The 20,497-nt window shown below is 39.0% G+C and overlaps 3 protein-coding genes across 3 annotated transcripts; 2 read left to right on the forward strand and 1 right to left on the reverse strand.

The window, feature by feature from the left end:
- The first annotated feature begins 218 nt into the window (after window positions 1-218).
- On the forward strand, window positions 219-7,496 carry marchf2 (membrane-associated ring finger (C3HC4) 2). Its single transcript, XM_068318890.1, has 5 exons — window positions 219-756; window positions 2,513-2,796; window positions 3,715-3,910; window positions 4,052-4,261; window positions 4,446-7,496. Exons 2-5 carry the CDS (start codon window positions 2,615-2,617, stop codon window positions 4,569-4,571), a joined length of 714 nt encoding a protein of 237 aa, XP_068174991.1. The 5' UTR covers window positions 219-756; window positions 2,513-2,614; the 3' UTR covers window positions 4,572-7,496.
- Window positions 7,497-8,548: 1,052 nt separating this feature from the next.
- Window positions 8,549-12,275, reverse strand: LOC137599252 (ras-related protein Rab-11B-like). Its single transcript, XM_068320068.1, has 5 exons — window positions 12,131-12,275; window positions 9,932-10,127; window positions 9,652-9,845; window positions 9,463-9,543; window positions 8,549-9,278 (listed from the first exon to the last, which is right to left on the reverse strand). Exons 1-5 carry the CDS (start codon window positions 12,168-12,170, stop codon window positions 9,133-9,135), a joined length of 657 nt encoding a protein of 218 aa, XP_068176169.1. The 5' UTR covers window positions 12,171-12,275; the 3' UTR covers window positions 8,549-9,132.
- Window positions 12,276-14,003: 1,728 nt separating this feature from the next.
- On the forward strand, window positions 14,004-20,474 carry LOC137599436 (signal-transducing adaptor protein 1-like). The gene is made up of 13 exons (XM_068320370.1): window positions 14,004-14,207; window positions 15,298-15,369; window positions 15,473-15,592; window positions 15,689-15,745; window positions 15,921-16,048; window positions 16,652-16,783; window positions 17,007-17,076; window positions 17,448-17,550; window positions 17,708-17,794; window positions 18,528-18,602; window positions 18,708-18,758; window positions 18,864-19,013; window positions 19,115-20,474. Exons 1-13 carry the CDS (start codon window positions 14,118-14,120, stop codon window positions 19,177-19,179), a joined length of 1,200 nt encoding a protein of 399 aa, XP_068176471.1. The 5' UTR covers window positions 14,004-14,117; the 3' UTR covers window positions 19,180-20,474.
- Window positions 20,475-20,497: the final 23 nt, after the last annotated feature.

Below are 20,497 nucleotides of genomic sequence, written 5' to 3' on the forward strand. Positions count from 1 at the left end.
GAATAAAAATACTTAGGTCTGAAAATTATAAATTCATAAACGTGCATGCATGTGTTTATTGTACAGTCTTTAGAGCATCGTGGCCCTTAACATATTTTAGAATTTTTTTCATTGTGATTAGATTTAAGCACCATTTAATCTAGACATGTCTTTTTATGGGAAACTTTTTCAGATGCTTTCAGATAATGCTTTATTAAAGTAATTAGGCAGTTTTCTTCCAACACAACCAGAATCAACCGTAATAAATTAATATACATCTCTGCCAGTTCTGAGGCTGTAAAAAACAAAATCTGTGGACATTTCCACGACGGCTGTTCTAAGTACATTTGTCTTTGAAAGGTTATATTCTGCAGCGCTACCTCTCGATTCTGAGCGCATTGAGGGATCTTATTGTCCCCGTTTTATTCTCATGGCAGTGGTGGGCTGGGGATATCCCTAGCCTTCCCTCTCTTTATTCTGGATGTTATTCTCAGTCACTTCTTAGATCGTCGTTTCCACTCGTCGGGACTCAGGGCTCGGACAGATGATGGGGCTTTGGGGGGAATCGAAGCTCCGGGGGAGAAGCGGAAGTGTGGCCTCCTGTGATTAATCTGACGGCTCGCGGCAGCACAGCTGATTAGCATATCGGGAGGTAGCTAGTGCGTCTGCACTCTGACTGGCTGCTGGTTTCACTCCAAGACGCAGCAACAAAATGACTCGAAGAGGAAAGTTATTCATGGCCGCTGGTGTTAAACACCAGAGAGGAGAAGAGACGGGGTGAGTGGATGTTTTTAGCGTTACGTGAGGCGGACGGTGAGCAGCTAGCTGAACGGAGCTGCTTGACAGCTGGTGGCTAGCCTTGCCTAGCATGTAGCACAGCTGGGATAACAACAACGGAGTGTTCACAGGAGAAACAATCACGTCGATTTAACAACAAAATACTGACTTTTGACAAAAGTAAACTTTTAAATACGTCCCTTCAGTATACTTTGATAAAGCCACGGCCTGTCGCCATGCTGTAAATGATTATTATCGGTTATTGGTGTTGTGGTATCAGTCACAGCTGGATGCTGCGTTTACGGCCTCTGTCGGGAAAACGACCTGAGAAAAGTTGTTAGTTATGACACATCCAGGGTCTGCTAACCCTAAAGGGTTTTTTTTAAAAAGAGGTTACATGCACTTTTATGTTATAAAATAAAGCGTTTTTACATTTTCGTTCCATTTCCATTTATAACTTTTTAATTTGTTAGTTAATTACTTGTGTCATGACGCTGACTGCAGGTTGCCTGGTACCATTGATGGATGAATATTTTGCTTGACCTTTATCTGTGTCAGGTAATCCGATTAAATTTAATTAGTTAAAGAATATTCAGAAAACCTCATCTAATAGAAAGTTTATTTGTAAAACTAGCTTAAATTCTCATTGGTTAGCCCAGAAATGACAAAAATGGAAAACATTTAAAGTTACTAAATAGCAGAAGACACCACTTCACCACTTAGTTGTAGTGATTTTGAAATCGTCCTGAAAAATGTCATTTTTTAGTTATGATCTAGAAACAATGTCAGGATTAACACGGATCTGTGCCTTTTCATTGTACATAGATAAGAATATCAGCTTGGCCATGATTTGAATGGATTCAGAGGACATTTAATTAATAGTTGTAACAGTCTTAAGAGCCTTCTCTTAATTATGGGTTCAGCAGTCCACCATATTATATTTAGGATTTGTTGCACGGTGAATGTAACATATATAAATTCACATATGTGCATGCTTCAACTGTTAACAAAGGGGGTTTATATCAGTAACTATTTCCAAATATGATGTAACAAAATCCAATAAATAAAAAACAAGAAGGTGAACAGTTATTCATTCCATTACCGCTTTCTTTGCTTTTGTGGGTCACAGGGTATTACAAGTGTAGAGGTTCGTGCTTTGCGTTGTGTTTCTTCTTTAATTTTCTTCAAAAGTTGAGTCCACTCTTGTGTTATCAATCACCAGCCGTTTGTTCTGGCAACACAAACCATGTACGAATGGCGATCACAATCTTCATCAAATTGCCTCTCTCAGCCGCGGTCATTACCGACTCGCAGAATTAACATAAAATGAATTGACTGAGGAGTCATCATCAATAAACAAACAAAAATTAAAGTTTTCCCCACTAAACTAAATATGGTGGTGGATGGCTACATACCTGGCAACACACAAACCACGTGTGAATGGCGAGCAAAATCTTCATCAAATTGCCTATTGGGGGAAAGGACAACTTATATTTAAACTGTCGCAGTGATGCACAGCTTTAGACAAGACCTTTCGTCCACGGTTATTTACAGTGACTTCATACCATGCTAAGAAACTTGAGTTGTAATATTGCATTAACAGTACATTTGTTAATTGCGTTTTATTAATGAAGTCAAAATGTAAAGTGAATAAAGTTGCAAATGGAAAGCAGATGAATAAAAGGCATAGTAGAACTCTGTCCTGCACTTCGATTGCATAATGAGTCTCAATCAGGTTTTTTCTGTGTATTTGTAGAAATTAACTCTTCCCCTGGTGGTTTGGATTTTCTGCTTCCAAGTCTTCTTCGTCTCTGACATTTTACGACCTCACCCCCATACCTGCGTGGCCCCTGTAACCATGACAACAGGGAGTTGTTGTCACCTGCCTGGCTCTTTGTGTGACTGTGCTAGCAGCACTGTCCTGTGGAAGGGCGTGGAGGAAGCAGGTGGTGATGGGTGTCAGGCCCTCTATGTCACCCAGGTCACATCCATGGATGGGAGGTTGCTGTCCTCTGTGCTCAAACCCATGAGTACTCAGAGGTAAGAGGTTACTCGTCTTCTCATGGGTGTGAATGTCCTAGATCCCCTGAACAGGAACCAGCTAAAGGGAATGGATATAAGATGCACAAGCATAAGATTGGTGTCTATGGACAGATAAAACAACCAGCTTATATTTATAGCCTCACTTATTTTATTTTTTTTCTGAATTAACTCAGTGAGTCCAGGAAAGAAATTCCTATTTTCACTCAATAAAAATATACGTGCTGGAGAACACACACAGTGAACACATTGGATTTTAATTCTCTGTCTATCACTATACACACAAATGGGCTTGGAAATTCTGCGGATATCCAGTGGACAGCACTCTGTCTGAACATAACAGCTTCTTGTTGTCTTTTGTCTCTTGATCATTCAACTATTGGAAGAGAGGGGGAGTGAAATTGGTCATGCTTGGTTTTGTTCATTCATTCATTTTCATTCATCTTCCGAACCGCTTTATCTGCCATAGCAGGTCACTGGAGCTGGAGCCTCTCCCAGCTGGCTTAGGACGTAAGGCGGGGTAAACTGCGGGCGTGACGCCAGTGCGCCGCAGAGCCACACAGAGACAGACAACCATGTCGGGTTTAGCATTAAATGAAAACAGATTAATTGATGCCATCTATGGCATGTTTGATCTACTCTCAGATTTTCAGGATGAAAACACAGATGCTCCCTGTTTCTCCAAATTTTCTTAACTTTGCATGGATTGAAATGACTTGAAAACAAAGCATTAGTCCTAAAAACTGAACTTTGCTTGCAAGCAGTTCCGTGCTTTTGGGGTTGGGGTGAAAGGGGGAGGCACACCATTATTTAATGGTCTTTATTGGTTGTTAATTAATGAAATAAAAACACCCTTATTTGTTTCATTAATTTTAAATGAAATGTTGATGCAGTGCTGAGTTCTACGTTTTCTCTCAGTGATGGCCCCATCTGCAGAATTTGCCACGAAGGAAGCAACACTGAGAGTCTTCTGTCTCCATGTGAATGCACCGGAACCCTGGGAACAGTGCACAAGAGCTGCTTGGAGAAGTGGTTGTCATCTTCCAACACCAGCTACTGTGAGCTCTGCCACACAGAGTTCAGTATCGAGCGCAGACCAAAGCCTCTAACAAAGGTCAACGCCCTTTGCCTTGTCTGTATCATCATTTCATCATTTCCTACGTTTCTTTTTTCCTTCCATTTTTTCCGCAACGTGTTATTCAACTACTTCCTATTCTGCCTCTTCCCTATTTTTCTCTTTCTATTTTTTCCACAGTGGCTTCGGCACCCTGGACCCCGTAATGAGAAGAAAACGCTATTCTGTGACATGGTGTGTTTCCTGTTTATCACGCCCCTAGCAGCTATTTCAGGCTGGCTGTGCCTGAGGGGGGCTCAAGACCACCTTCAGCTGGGGAGCTGGCTACAGGCAATGGGACTCATAGCCCTCACCATCGCCCTCTTCACCATCTATGTCCTCTGGACATTGGTAAAAATCAATTCCTTTTGCTTAATGCTTCTTGAAATACACATGTTGAAGTCAATAATTTACCCCATGAGTATAATTTTAAGGGGTCGTTAATAGACTTACATTGATTTACTTACACTAATAACCAGATAAATATTGATATACGGATGACTGGCTCTGTCCTCTTACCTCATTATTTGAACAGGTATCTTTTCGCTACCACTGCCAACTCTACTCTGAATGGAGAAGAACAAATCAGAAAGTCCATCTGCTCATTCCTGAAGCCAAGGAGTCTCACTCTTCCCAGCCTCCTTGCTGTCCACCTAACTGACGAAATCTGCCGATGAGAGTATAGTATTATAGACCAAATGGAGATGGTCGACGACAGTGGTGTTGTTTAGGTACCCTAATAACTGATTGTACACACCACCTAGCCTTTCCAAAAGCACTTGTGGGGACTTCTGTTTCTATTTTTATCTTTGCCGTATCAGTACTTGATTGGCATCACTGTTTTTTTGTGGGTCATAAACAAATGCTATTTTTCCTCATGCCGTGTATTAACCATGCTAATGCGTAGACACTGAAGAATGGAACAGCACATGGAATGTCGAGACACATTTGCATCAGAAAAGATTCAACGTGATATATGTGATATTAACTTTGGTAGAAATGACCAAAGTAACTGTTTTTAGTAGACTGTGAAATGTTGAATTGTTCTACTTAGCAGCATCGATGGTCAACGGATGACTGGTGTAGCAGCTCCATTCAGCATTGGGTCGCAGTGACCAAAGGGTACAAACTACCTTCATGTCATGTCTGGACCCTTCCCCATGTCGGCCTTGTATTCTCTGCACAATGGTGCCCATTGAGGAGCTCTTTTGAGCAATTATTGTATGATTGCTTAAATATTTTTGGCTTTTTTTGTTTGTTTGCTTTTTCCATTTTATACCAGTATTCTGCCCAAAGTGAAACTTTTCACTTTAGCCTAAGCCCAATTGTTTTATATCCAAATATTTTCCTGCACCTCATCTAAAAATGGATGGCAGCCTTGCATTAGCAAAATCAGAGATTGTGCAATAAAACACTGTGGACATAGTTCTTCACATTATAGGAAGAGGCCTCAATTAATATGCACAGTTATGCATTTGAGCACGGTTTATAACTTTTAGGTGGATTTTTGTGTTTCTCTTTGTCGTCAGAGTGCTTTTGTGTTTTAAAAGCTGAACTATTTGATTCTTTCTAAAGCAATAGGGCTTTGCAGTGTCCTCATAGAGGATTTTCAGCAATTAGCAAGTACACATTGTGTAGGTTGATAGATGACATTACCAGAATGGCTTTTAGAACAACATTTCCACATGTATTGTTGGGTGGCTGATGTAGAAGTAGCTATAATTGGCTGTAGGTTACTTTTTAGTTACAATGCATATACATCTGTATGTGTGTTGTTGCCCTATTCACTCCATGCATCAGGGCTACAGATATTTTCTTGTGAGCAATTATTACTTGCCTCATAGTCAAACAATGACTTCTGTGATCTGCTGGAAAACTACAGCCAACAACACTGGCATCGTTGGCTTTCATTCTTGTCTTTTCTGAATTTATCTTGGTTTGGCATTCAGTATTAACAAAGCAAGGAGTTGTTTATGTGCATTTTATTCATAATTTTGACGTGCTGTCGTCCTTTATGGTCTGAAAGCGTGCCCTTATTACATGGTGATACACTCACCCGACTCATTTAGGAGTGGATGTATTTGTTGTTGTGGAGAAAAGAGAAGTAAATTCACTTCCCTCTCTTCTATATAGTGTAGTGTTGTTTATAATCAAGTCAGTTATATTCATTGTAATCAACCAGTCACAGAAGTCTGCCTGGTTTATTGCTTCATTCCACTTAATTTAGATCACAAGGAGACTGTTTAATTGCCAGCTGGACTCACTTCAGCCTCTTCACAAGCAGATAAGCCTTAAGATGATAACTCTAACTACATGTGTAATACACAACTTCAGTGTTAAAATCAGTGTAATGATTTTTGTACATTATTTTATATTACTTCAGGAGGTCAGTCTAAGATACAAAACAATTTGATAAAGGTACCAAATTTATTATTATTATAGTCACAAACACCTGTTGCACACCAGAGGCTATTTCTCTAAGCTCAGCTTCCCCTAAAATGTCAGAATTAAATGGTCAAATATGTGCCGTTGTGTCAACATTTCATTGACTACAAATGTGTCAGAACATTTTCACCTCAAAGACAAGTTTGTTCAGAATCAGCTCCTTCAAACTAGAGTGTGCCTTCTTAATTTCCCTTCGGGGATTATAACAGTGTATTAAATTAAATTAAATTCTCACAAGTTGATTTGATTTTTTTAACTTCTCAGACATTCCCGTAGCATCCCTGGATTTGCCTGTAGAAGCTGAGCATCCATTCACTTCAATGGGATTGCATGGAACAGTTTTTTCATTAATTTGAAAGACGTCAGTCGTTGAATAAATGCCACGATTTGTCCCTCCCCCGGACGTTCTCCGTTTCTGTGTGTGTTCTCTCCAGGTTCTCCGGCTTCTTCCCACCTCCAAAAACATGCAGCTTACGTTATTTCACCAAATAGTCCATAGGGTTGAGTGTGAGCGTATTTGTTTTTCATGTAATGAGCTGGCATCAGAACTGGGGTGTACCCCGTCTTTTGCATCATTGCATTGCACTTGCATCATCTACAAGAAAATGGATGGACACCGTCACTTAAGCATTGGTAGCTCAGACCCATTGCAGATTTGTTAGTTCTTTCAATTGTCTGTACTGTAGGCTGGGTTGGTGTGAACAAGATGACCAGCAAAGGTGCACATGATGACTGATGAAGGTAATATTGTGGATCTGATTTTTTGCAAAAAGTAGCTGGTCTCTCTCTCGCTCTCCTGGTATGACAAAGTTAGCTGACTAACAGGAAGTGCTGTGACAAAGCAAACAGGGGGAAAAAGTGTTAAAAGAAATGAATGGATTCATTTATTTTCACAATTTAATAAACAAAGAATTCCACATTTCATTTATTGTCTACTTTTTCTTTTAGTAGCTAACAAGGTCATAACTAGATAGCACTAATACACGTATATACTGTATGTGTATATATACTAGCGGTAACCCGTGTAAATTCCACAATAAAACAATAATATCAGACTTCATACCAAACATATGACAACAAATGTATTGGTATTATAAACTAAGCGCACCCATCAGAGTTCTCCCACCAGCAGGCAGCGCATCCCGGGCTGACCCAGAACTGGCGTCGGCGACTTTGGCGAGGAATGTGAATAAATGAATGAATGAATGAATGAATAAAGTTTGTAAATATATAAACTTAACAACTCATAAAGAAAGAAACAGATGAACAAATATTCAAGTGTCAAGCGTGTTAATCAACGCGTCTTCGACGTGGAGTACGTCAGCAAATAGCCGGTTTTAGCTCCGCCCATTCTGTGTGTACATGTAGACTCGGCTCACACACCCTGACGTCACAGCGGTTTTCGTCACAGGGACACGCCCCCCGGATGGAACGTCCACACGACAACGCGGACCCGGTGTTTTCAAGGAACTTCACTTTGGCCAGCGTTTTTTAAAAGTTGCGTTTTTGTCCCGCATATCTGCGTTGTCGTGTGGAAGGAAGGCGTGCAAAAAAAATTTTTTTTTTTTCAAAAAGATCGGGCACGGCGCGGACATGGCCTGGGTCTCCAACCTGAATATTACTGAAAATCTGTGGTTTGATTTAAAGCGGGCTGTTCATGCTCAGAAACCATCAAACATGACTGGAGACGTTTTGTAAAGAATGGCGAAAAAAACCTGACCAGAATCCAGACCCTCATTGGAAGTTACAGAAAGTATTCAGAGGCTGTTACTTCCTTAAAACGAGGCCCTACTGAACATTGATGTTTTGTGTCGGGGCACACAAATATATGCTCTGACCTTTTGTTTAAATAATCATTGCACACTTGATGTAAATCCTATGAACTTAATTTGACTAATCAAATATCAGTGTTCGTCTGTTATATATTTAACTCAAATTGCTGATTCAGAACCAGTGATTGATAAAAGAAAATAAGGAAAATTTTCAGAGGTGCACACTTTTTTATATTACAGTATATCTACCACTCCTCTCCAACCAGACCTGCCATACCTGAGATGATGTACTGAGGGCCTCGCACATACATTATCAAATCTCGTCCTCCTTACAAAAGAATTGGACACCCCTGATACAGAGTGTAATAAAATAGAAGTAATTTCCAAGCACTAAATGAATCTTAAAACAATTTCTAGAAAGGGTTTTTCAAGAATTTTATTGAAAATGTATAGGTATTAAATTCAGAGTGAAGCAATGACAACTCAAGCCAAATATTCTTCAATAAATACACAATGATTTTTTTTGGCATTATAACTTCTCTAATTTAAGAACAAATAACCATGTTGTCAGACATATAATACTGGTAACCAGGTCGGAAAAATTGCCTGTATGTTATTTACACAGCACCATCTAGTGGTAATCATTGAATTCTATTTCCTAACCTCTTTCTAAAAGGCCAGTTTCAGTTCCGTTCAGCTTCACAGGCTTCATTATGACAGCAGTGACTGACTGCGTTAATCCTGTGTTGCAGGACCATTCACAATGACTCCACAACACCTATAAGTGACATACAGGATTTTTGAACTGTCTTACTTTCACTGCAGACAAGAAGAGCCTGAGTGAGTTCACAGGTCCTGTGTAAAAATGAATGGAAGGCAAACAGAACAATTAAGAATAAAGTGAATAGGTGAGTTGGCCATAGGCAGAGCAACAGGAACAAAACATTGTGCATGAGTGATTTCAATGGTGTAGAAGAGGTGGAGGCTTTAGGTGGAGGCGGCGTGTCACAGGCTCTGGCAGCACGGGAGTTTGTTGCCCTTCTGCCCATCAGTGGTCGGAGGAACACTTATGTCCACTACATTGTTGCCTGGAGACTCGTCATGTGCAGATCTGTCTGCTATCTGCTTCTGCGATACGATGCGGTAAATTTCTGCAGAGAAATTCGACAAAAAAAACACAAATGATGCTTTTGACTTGCCTTTACAAGTGCTTGTCATTTATGTAGCTGTGGCATGGGTCTAAAAATTATATTAAATGAAAATATGTGACTGGCACATTAAAATCGTGGGATCAGCCATATCCTAACAACATACGCTTTTTCTTGATTGTCCTACCTGTTAAAATGTTCTTAAATGCTTCTTCTACATTTGTGGAGTCCAGCGCTGAAGTCTCAATGAATGACAGAGTGTTCTTTTCTATTGTGGCAGGAGTAGAAAATTTCATTTTAAAACAAAAATATACTATGATGTATGATGATATGATAGACTAAAATGCCAGCCTTACTACCACTGCATTGAATGTACCTGCAAAGGCTCGAGCCTCATCAGTGGGCACTGCCCTGAGGTGGCGGAGGTCGCTCTTGTTTCCCACCAGCATGATGACAATGTTGTTGTCAGCGTGGTCCCTCAGCTCCTTCAACCAGCGCTCCACGTTCTCATACGTCAGGTGTTTAGCGATGTCATAAACTAGGAGAGCCCCAACCGCACCCCGGTAATACCTGGTGACACAAGATGAATACAGGTTTGTCAACTGCAATCTTTGCATAACAACACACCAGTTTACGCATAAAGGAAAAAATCTCACGCTGAGGTGATGGCTCTGTAACGCTCTTGTCCAGCTGTGTCCCAAATTTGAGCTTTTATCATCTTGCCGTCCACCTGGATGCTGCGGGTGGCGAATTCCACCCCAATGGTGCTCTTGCTCTCCAGGTTGAACTCATTTCTTGTGAACCGGGACAGCAGATTACTCTTCCCTACTCCAGAGTCTCCGATTAGTACAACTGGAACAAAAATTAAAACAAAAATTGACCGACCATTCACATTGCACTTTACAGGTACACAAAAATCTACGGAACAATTAAAGGAGGTAGTACATTAATACTATTATGCAGTTATGGTTTTCCTGCCAACGAGTCATCAGCATGATTTTGTCCTTTTTTTATCCACCTCTCCACAATCTTCTGAGCAGAGAATGGACGCACAATGTATTTATGTAGAGACGTAAAAGTTACGAATTACGGTACTACAGTATTATATTTCATTTATGTTGTTACAAAGGCTTATGTTGTGTTGTTTTTTTGTCCTGTAATTGCTTCTGGTAACTATTACGTCATAGTACTTTCATATTTAGAGTAGTAATGATATTTATATGAATTTAAATGTCAATTATTGATGGAAATTTATTAAATAACAATTTACAAACAACCTCTTGGAACCAATTGTGTTTGTAGGTTGAGGACTACCTAATCAAAACTGCCCAGCAGTGGAGCGATGGAGGGAAAACCTCCCAAGCCTCGCTCTGTGGGAAATCTGACTCAGCATTTTCTCGAGGCCTCTGTTCCTGTGTCTCTTGTTGCAAGTTATCAGTTTGCTCAGGCTGCCACATCATCCTGGGGTCTGTTAAGTCAGTTCCTTGATGAGGAAACAAAAACATGTGTTCCTGCTTCCAGTTCAGTAAAATGTCTATAATAAAAACCCCTGCATCTAAAACTCCAGTCATTAATTCACAAATGATGGTATGTGTAACCGTATGTCACATTTCATTTTCAGAACTTGACTCCAAAACTGTAAAATCTTCTCATTAAATTTTCAAGACACCACATTTAAAAACTGAAAAGGCACATTCCGTTATTAGTCTTTGTATTTCTTTCAAATTCCATGGTGACAAATTGAACTTAGGTTCATTCTGTGTCTTGTCGCATTTCTTCAGCAAACTTTACAAACAGATCTCCCATGTACTGGAATTACTTATTATTTTGGAACGTTTTAGCATTTTATCCATTTATTTTTTGATTACCGGTAAACATTTTTTTCAGGGAGGCAACTGGCAAGAGCTCCAATGAAGAGGGATAACTTTACTAACTATCTTCCCAATCTATTCTTGACTGGAATCCTCAGTACTTCATACTTCATACTATACGTCTATAAATCCTGCTTGTGTGATTTTGCCGCATGAAAAGTGTCTAACTCTATAGTAACTAATACATTATCTTTTCAAAGCCTTGACCGGTGTAAGATCATTATAACACAAAGACTCTGCTTCAATCGAGATAGCAAGATCAGCAGCATGTTATCTGTGACTCCCAAGGTGAGTCATGACGCCAGTGACTCAGACGTCGTCACATCTGAGATTGCTTGACATGGAAATATGCCCTGAGCCAATTAACACTGAGAGGTAAAAAAAACCCCAAAACCAATTCATACTAAAACAAGGGGTTCATGTTTGGATTCTAGTGTAGAGTGAACTCAACTCAAGCGACAGGTTTAGTGCCACAAAGGAACCTCTTCGTGCCCTTTCTATTAGATTTTATCTAAGTTCACGAGTGTTTTAAAGAAAATTGGCTGTAACAAACTGATCCTGATTAGGTAGTTGTATTTTAGTGTGTCTTTACATCTTAAAATATCTCTTCGATGATTTTTTTTTTTTAAAAAGAAGTTGATTTTCTCAGTGCTCGTAATTGCTAATAGCCACCAGGGCTAACACACCATCCACGCCCTACTTTCACTAAAACCCTTCTAACGTCAGTGAAATAAGTGGTTTGAAATGACCTTCACACACACAGAAAACATCCAACACTAAAGCAAACGCAAAGTTTATTAGAATAACCAGTCCGGACGAAGCTGGAGGAACAGATTAACTAGCTCCCGCTAGCTGCCAGCAGCACCTGACGTAGACCTGACGACCGCTAAAAGCTAGCAGACATGCTAACTTACACTTAGCCGGTGTGTTAGCCTGGTTATAAACCAAACAAGCTTCCCTCCGAATGCTTCCTACCTCACCTACCTTTAAATAGGAAGTCGTATTCGTCGTCTCTGTTCCCCATCGTTCTGTTGTAGGTGTTGGCGATGAAACCAGGTTCTTTCCCGGTTCTGACTAGGGGAGTGTGCCAAAATGACACAACACAATGCGCATAGCGCACACACAGCTGAGCCGCAGTGAACGCCGCTGCGTCACGTGACCCAGCAGGACGCAGTTTCAGGCAGGTGAAAGTTAGGGCCTAGTCATTTATATTCCACATCATTTACAGGATATGTGTGGGGGGTTTTTTTGGGGTTTTTTTTTAAATAAATTCAATTTATACAGTTAATAAACCGAGACAAGGTCAACTAATCGTCGCTATTTATACATATGCATGACACAGAGTATTCACTTAAGTGATCGCAGACTAATGAATGGCTGCCAGAATGGAAACTAAATCCCGGACTGTTCTTTTCTCACCGATTATCTTTGTTGTAAAGGTGTAACCAACTAACAAAACAAACAACAATAACAGTTTCTGAACAAATAATTAACCACCCTTTTATTTGTAGTCTCCAGATTGAGTGTTCACACTGGATGGCTATGTCAAAGTAGAGTAGGTTCCAAGTAAACCTACATGTATTATAACGCTAATAATGATTATAATACTGTATGTCATTCGTACACAAAATCAACATAAAAACTGACTTAATTTGTGTAATATCTCTTTCTGGTCAACAGTTAATTGTTTTCACTAATTTAATTCACTAGTTGATTATTTTATCTTATAACTAAACAAACTAAACTAATACAATGTTATAGAACTTGTTGAGAAAATTAAAAATATTAAATTGAGTTAGAATTACTATGGCCTTTTTCATCACAGATCTACAAACACATTTAAATGCAACACAATTCGCCAGTTTCAACTATGATCATGAAGTTGGAACAGTTCCTGTGTATACATTGAAAAGAAACTGACCGTTATAACCGAACACAGCATGACATAGTTCCGACTTAAGGAACAGTGATTCCAGCAGAGGGAGCCACCATATCTGCCCTTTGAAACGCATTGAATAGACTGTACTGTACTTTAAGGATATTAAATGGCCTCCAACGCAACTCTGAGGACAGATCATTTCTGTTGACTCTGATCCCCAGGTTAAGATATACCTTAATGTTGTTAAAGTAGTAAAAGATGAACGTCCGACATTGTGAATACGTTAGGTACAGTCAGTATTGGGTATCAGGTAGTATCAGGTAAAATGAATATGAAATATTAAAAGTAAAATAAAACATTATTCTTAATCATACAGTACAATTTTAATGTAGGATTAGAAATCTTTATTGTACTGTATAATAGAGTAGATAATAATAAAATACAATAATCTGTATTTTAATCCAGAGCCCCGTTTTAATGATTGAAGTAACTGGATTTACAACAAATAGCCATCCTCATGCATCCATATAATGTTTTAAGATGTTCACCAAATTTCAAACAGTTGATTACTGCCCACTCTGGCAATGTTATTGAAAAATAACTTTCTGCATAAAGACCCATCCTATCACTGGGTTTCATGTGTAGTCCTGTTAACTCACCAAAAATCATGGACATGGACATGACCTTTTTTTGGTGGAGTAAATCACGTGAATACATATTCTTAAAAGTGTGGTGTTTCCGGCTGAGTCTCGTTATGTCGACTCATAAACCTGTTATGCCAGTTCCTTGTTCATGTTCAACCTGCTAGCATAATGTATTTTCCAAAGCCCACTTTTTTTTTCTGGTTTAGGTGAGGAGGACCACAGGCAGGGGATTTCCGTCTTGGGATGGGCTGTTAAGAGTCTCACCTGTGGATATGTTAAAAACATCCACCCCCTCCACACACTGACTTATCAACGGTGTGGACCCCGCCTTCTCACACACTGACTGTGGTTACAGTATTTTGAAGTTACTCAGGACACACTTCAGAGATACTACAGGTAAAGCTACTATCAGTGCAAACTCTGTTTGATTGAAACATCTACGCACCTCATGATGGCAAGTAGAGCAACGCGACAGAAGAACCAGCTGCCACCCTGTTACTTTGAAGGATTTCTGGAGAAGAGGTCATTCAAAGATAAAGTAGGTCTGACTTTATTGTTCTACCAAGACCCTAACACACAGGTGTTGTGTGAAAATGACTTACGGTGTGTTATCTGTGGTGCATTCTTTACTTATTTATTTACTTCAAACTTTGTGTGTGTGTGTGTGTGTGTGTGTGTGTTGCAACTATTTTACATCTTTAATTATTGCTTAGTATATATATATACTGTATATAAAGCCTGAAGTCCTTACATCTTGATCATTTGCTTCCTCTACCACTGTTAATAATTGATTTAAAATAAATAGAGGGAAAAGGGTGTGACTTTTTATTTTCTGAAGGAGGGTATTCCAGGAAAAGTTTGACAACCGCAGGGTTAAATCTGCGTGTTATTATATCACCTCTTTGAAGTGGACTTTGACTACAGGTTTTCAGCAGCACTTGCACCCTTAACTGGTTTGTCTGCTTCTCTGCTTGCTGTGAGATAAAGGTTGCTGAGAGGTAGTAGATTACAGAAAAATAAGGACCCAAACTGTCAAAGCAGGCTTTGCAAATAATAAATCTTCTTGGATCAGGGGCAGCTGCTGCCCATCCCTTGTTGACAAGAGCTCCCATTAAATAGAACATGCTCACTCGTATGGACACTTTTCCCATGGAACACTTTGTATATATTATTTTAATCTTATGAGGGACTTTCAGATACTTTTTTTGTGGATATGTATTTACTGTATATGTTGTAATATATCCATAGTTATTTTGAATTTGGCTTGTAAAACCAGGACAACAATGAGCACAATCTAATGGATAAAGTACAACTTTCCAACTTGAATAATTCCAGCGATATACTCTATACCTGAGACCTTACAGGTCCTACCAGACTGAATCATATGACTATCACTCAAAAGTTTCTGTTTGCGGTCACAAATGTGTGACTCATCAACTCCAATCCAGAAGTGTCAGTTTATCATCATGATTTAAAAGCCCTACTTACTTCCTTGTTGTGTAATGGGCTTTTATACTCTTTTCCTTGACATTAGCTCTTGGCTTTACATCTGTGTTTCCTCTTAATTTTCTCTGTATTTTATTTTTTTAATCAGCATGTCTCTACGTGATTTTTCTTAATATGTGCAGACATCTCGAAAACTTTGGACCTGCCTGTGTGGAAACACATTGTTCTTCTTCAATGACAAGAAAGATGCTGATGTAAGATGCTTGGGTTGGTAAAAGGGACAGGGTTGAATGTTTTTAATTAAAATGGTTCTTTAGAATGCCAAAGGCTTAATTTTGTGTCTGTGTGTTTCTTCAGTATGTAGAGAAACTGGATCTCACTGAGTTTATCTCTATAACGGATGACAACAGCCCAGATCGTTCTTTAGACGCAGCCAGAATAAACCTGCAGATGAAGGATGAAAATATCAAATTCACCGTGAGGAAAAATATAGAAATTCTAAAACCAACATCAATTTGTTTTTTTTCAAAGTAACACCTCTTTTGACAGTTCTTTTCTTCTCTGTCTTTCTAGGCTCCTAGTGCAGAGGCTCGTGAGTTGTGGAAAGGCTTCATCCACTCTGTGACTGAGGTCAGTGGTGTAATACATTTAGTTCAGTTTGTAGAACCTTGTTTTTGTCTTACAGCATTTTTCAGGTTTTCCGCTATGAGACTATTTTGTAGACTTATTCAGTGGTTGGATGTGGATAACTACATCTCTGATATATACAGATAATTCGAAATGTGAACTATGTGTCTGGCTGCAGCTTTCGGTGCCTTCCTCCCTCAACCTGCTACCAGGCCAGGTCCACATGCTGAAGGAGGCGGTAGAAAATGAAAAAGAAAGAATGAGAAGCTCCAGTCCCTACATCAGCCCCCTGGCAGACATGCCAGCGTGAGTATTATCAAAGCGGACACTGTGCTACTAAAAACATAACCAAAATTAATATATGAGAAATACATTTTGGAGCAAATCAAAAACATCTGGATTCAGAGTATTTTTCCCACATGTTGCTGGTTTTCCTGGTCCCATACTGAAAATATGTGAAAATATCGCGTGAGATTTCACTACAGATAACAAAAATTTGCACCTGAGTTTCTTCATATTTATAGTTGCGTTATTCTACCAGTCTGCCAATACTGGAGAATGTTTAACATTCTGCATTATTTATCATAGATGTTTATTCCAGGATTGGTGTCCTCATTTTTTAAAATAAAAAAAGAATGCAGTTCTTTTAGTGGAACTACAGAAAGCACCTAAAATCCTAATGATAAAAAAGAATAAAGATTATTATATTCAGACTGATGTAGCCTATAAAATTTGTATTATAGTAATATGTTTCAGAACACAAATGGTGAGGACCAGAGCATTTGAAGTGCTCGGCTCAGTGCAGTCATTGCTGTCTGTAATTTAAAAATTAGACGTTTGTCCATTTATTTCCACCTCACACCTCACTCTGCTCTACATACAAGCTCCACGTACTTTTGCTTCCGGCAGATGTTACCACAATGTGTCCCGTCTGGAGGCAGAGCTGCTGCTTGAGAGAGAGGCCAAGAGAGGGAACATGCTGCTGAGGCCTGGGAAAGGTGGAAACTACTTCTCTATCACCACCAGAGAGGACCTGAATGGGTACACATTCACAATTACAGCATAAACATTCTGAACGATAAACGATTCTATAGACACAGAATTAATGTGTGCAAAAATATGCACGGCACTGCTCTGAAAGAGAACATGACTGGAAAATCTGCTATCTTATTGCACTGATGTGTCTGTCCTGTTATATTGTTGTCTTGAAGGAATTATTATGTGTTTATTTGTTCTTCATTGCCTCTCTTTCTTTGTCTATCAGCTCTGTATTCAGGCACTACCGTGTGAACCGCAAACATGATGGTGGATTTGTCATTTTAGTTGACAATCCTGTGAGTATCAAAAATCAGTTCTTCTTCTCCTCTTCATATGATTTGAATTCATGCTCATTTGGAAAAGTAGATGAAATTAATTTAAGAGTTACTGGAAGATATGACATGCTGGAAAAATACAGAATTAGTACCGGTCCTCTAAAGTCTTTATCATCTGCCTGAAAAAAGTGAAACCGCCATGATTAACTTATTCCAAATAATATTGAACACAAAGATGAGCATTTTATTACCCTGTAAAACACATGACTCACTTTCCTTGGGACAGTTAGGATACTTCATGATTAATGACTTTTAACACAACCCGTTTTATAGCATGCGCGCATTGTCTTGTTCTATAAATGTTAAATAGAATTTGAATGTTTGCTGTGCAGATCCATTGTATCACACTACATCATGTGATCAACATTTTAGTGGAAAAAACCGAAGGAGCCTTGATTCCACTGAACCTGGAGGAGCACTACGACCGACATATCTGTACGGAGAAAAAACACAAACTTTCTTGAAACTTTCTTGTCTTACTTCCTCTCTTTGTCTGCTCATCTTTTTTCACTTATTAAAGTAAAGCTACCTTTCTAGCTATATAATGTTTTTAAAAACTAAAGGATTATTGAAATTTGTTTTTTTTTTACAGCTTTTATTCGTGCTGACAATGAAAATGGAGAGAAGAGCGTACAGAAGGCCGTCACAGGCCTCCCACCAGTAGCGCCCCCCAAACCAGGTAACATATCCGTTAATACAATAAGTCACAGCAGTGATCACACACACATTAAGTCACTAAACCACCTACTTTGTTTTCCAGAACTGATTACTGTGACCCCTATAATATATGCAAGTATTTAGAAATTCCACTTATGCGAACGCATAGTTAAAGCTGGCACTTTTGACTTAACTTCTGGTTGTTAAACATAAGTCAACTATATCAACAACTTCCGAAGGAAATCATCATCAATCAGTCAAAAGTCTACAGCACTCACAACATTTTTAGTTTCACAACGTTGAGAGAATACTGCTGCCTCCACTCGTGGATTTATTTTGTGATTACGTTGTTAGAACAACAAATACATTTTTTTTTGTTTTATAAAAAAGTGTTAAAAGAGAAATTGTCTCAAAGATTGCTGCTGAAATTGTCATTCTCTCGTCCTCTAATTATCTTGTATAATGTTTGCTAATATTTCAAAATTTATATTTTAGACAAATTGAGGATGATAATTGCTCTTAAACCTTTCAAATCATCCTGCAGCCATTGTGAATGTCTGACCTAAATTACTTCATGAGTCATTGAAGTATTCAGTCAACGCTCCAGACATGTTATTGTACAAATGTGTTTGCTCTATTCATGTTCAGCACTTGAGCTTTAAGTGAAATCTTACAAGAGTACTGTGATAAAAGTTGTTTACTCTGCTTCTTATGGTATAACACCTCTAAGATTTTTTTTTATTTTTTTTTTACAGTGGTTCCCATAATACCAATAATGGAGTCAACGTCAGTGTCATTTGAAGAAGAGCCAACATATATGAATGAAAGCTGTGAGTTCAAATCCATCATTCATTCCATCTACCCCATTCAAAAACCAACAGGTGTGACTTCATTTTTTCTACTGTTGTTGCTGACTTAATTCTGTGTTCAAATAGTGGAGGAGGAAGAAACAAAGACAGAAGATTTCTTAGTCGTCCCACTTCCAAGTAAGTCTATCAAACTTATCTGTCAAACTGAGAGACTCATAATGACAGAGTCTTCCTCCTACCTAAGACATGACTGGATAATTTGGTGTTTCTGATCTGTCACAGAACCAAATAAAAACAATAGAAGGAAAGCAATGATGCCGCCAACTCCTACTCCTCGTAAATTGATCGCCTCTACAACAACTTCCTCCTCTGGCTCCTCCACAAGCAGCCCGGATTTGAGGACAAGAACATGCTCAGAAAATCTAGGACAGAGTAAGGCCACATTACCTCACTGTGGTCTCCTGCTCTTTAATACAGATATGTTATCAGTGTTCTTTATCATGACATTTACTTTACTGTCTCTTCTGCTGCAGTTCCTCGAGCGACACTATCTGAGCTGAAACTTAAGTTTGAACAAAAAGCCAGGAATAATGAGTGACCTCTCCTGCTGGGAGCCTCTCACGGCTTCAGTGACTCATGGCGTTTCAGAGAGTTTCCTGCGAGGTGAAGTGGAACCCGGTAGCTGTTTGCACACAAATGGCTCCTCATCAGCTTCTTGAAGAATGAACACTTCATTAATCCAGTAAAAGAATTGACTATATGAAGGAGTTTACCTGTCACCTTATGTTCACTGTGCTTAAGTACATTTTGCACATTTTTCCTGATTAGAATGTACGTATCATATTTTCTGTATCAGTGTTTTAGGTTAATTTCTGATGTAAAGAATTGTTGAATTGTATTTTGTACAGTGGCACCTCTACTTACGAAATTAATTGGTTCCGGAAGAAATTACGTAAGTAGAAAATTACGTAAGTAGAGACGTATTTTCCATGCAAATGCCCTAATCCGTTCCAAGCCCACAAAAATTCCGACATAGATGTTTTATAAAGCATAAAAATGCATCAAAACATGTGACAAATACATTAGATTATCACACAACAAATGAGAGTTGTGCATAACGTAAAAAACAAAGAATAAGGAATAATAGTGATGGTCATTTACCTTTTAACAGCTGTCCCCATTGTTTTTTGCCCTCTTTGGTTCATGCGCTCCTATCTCACGATGCTGAACAACAGAGTGAATTCCAGTCCTCCTTCTGAACTTCTCCAACCACCCACACGATGCCTTAAACTCCTTAAACTCCCTTTGATTTTAATAACGTGGTGATTGTAGATGCATTACAGCCATATTCTTTGGTGAGATCAACCAAACAAATCCCCTTCTCATGCTCTTCTATTATCTCTTGCTTTGTTTGAACGGACAAAAAAAAAACTCTTTTCTTCGTCTTTTCTTTTCCTCTTTTCTCCGTCACTTTCTTGGGGTCCAGAGGGAATACGTACTCAAAAAGTTATTATATTTGCGCAAAACTATAAGACTACCTCACGGGTCGAGTGCCGAATGCCGAGACACTCCATAAGCACCGTTCTAGCTCCACACAGAGGTGGAGTGGCATCCCTCTTAGCCAATGGGATGCCAGGAAGATACGTAATAGCCAATGGCAGAGCAGCTATGGGAATGTTGCGTTCAGGAAACTGTGGGAGATTCGAGTATCATTTGATACTGTGTTTTTATTCGAGTATCAGCCGTTACTGTGTTTTTACATTACGTAAGTCGAAATTTCTTTCGTAAGTAGAGGTGATATTCTTCTGGTGAGAAATTTCGTAAGTAGAATATATATACTGTATATATATATATGTTGCAGTTATTCTGCCTTAGAGGCATGTGTCGTCTTTAAACAGTGCATTGTACTGTGGTTA

The sequence above is a fragment of the Antennarius striatus genome, chromosome 7, assembly GCF_040054535.1.
Source record: "Antennarius striatus isolate MH-2024 chromosome 7, ASM4005453v1, whole genome shotgun sequence".
NCBI classification, from domain to species: Eukaryota; Metazoa; Chordata; class Actinopteri; order Lophiiformes; family Antennariidae; genus Antennarius; species Antennarius striatus.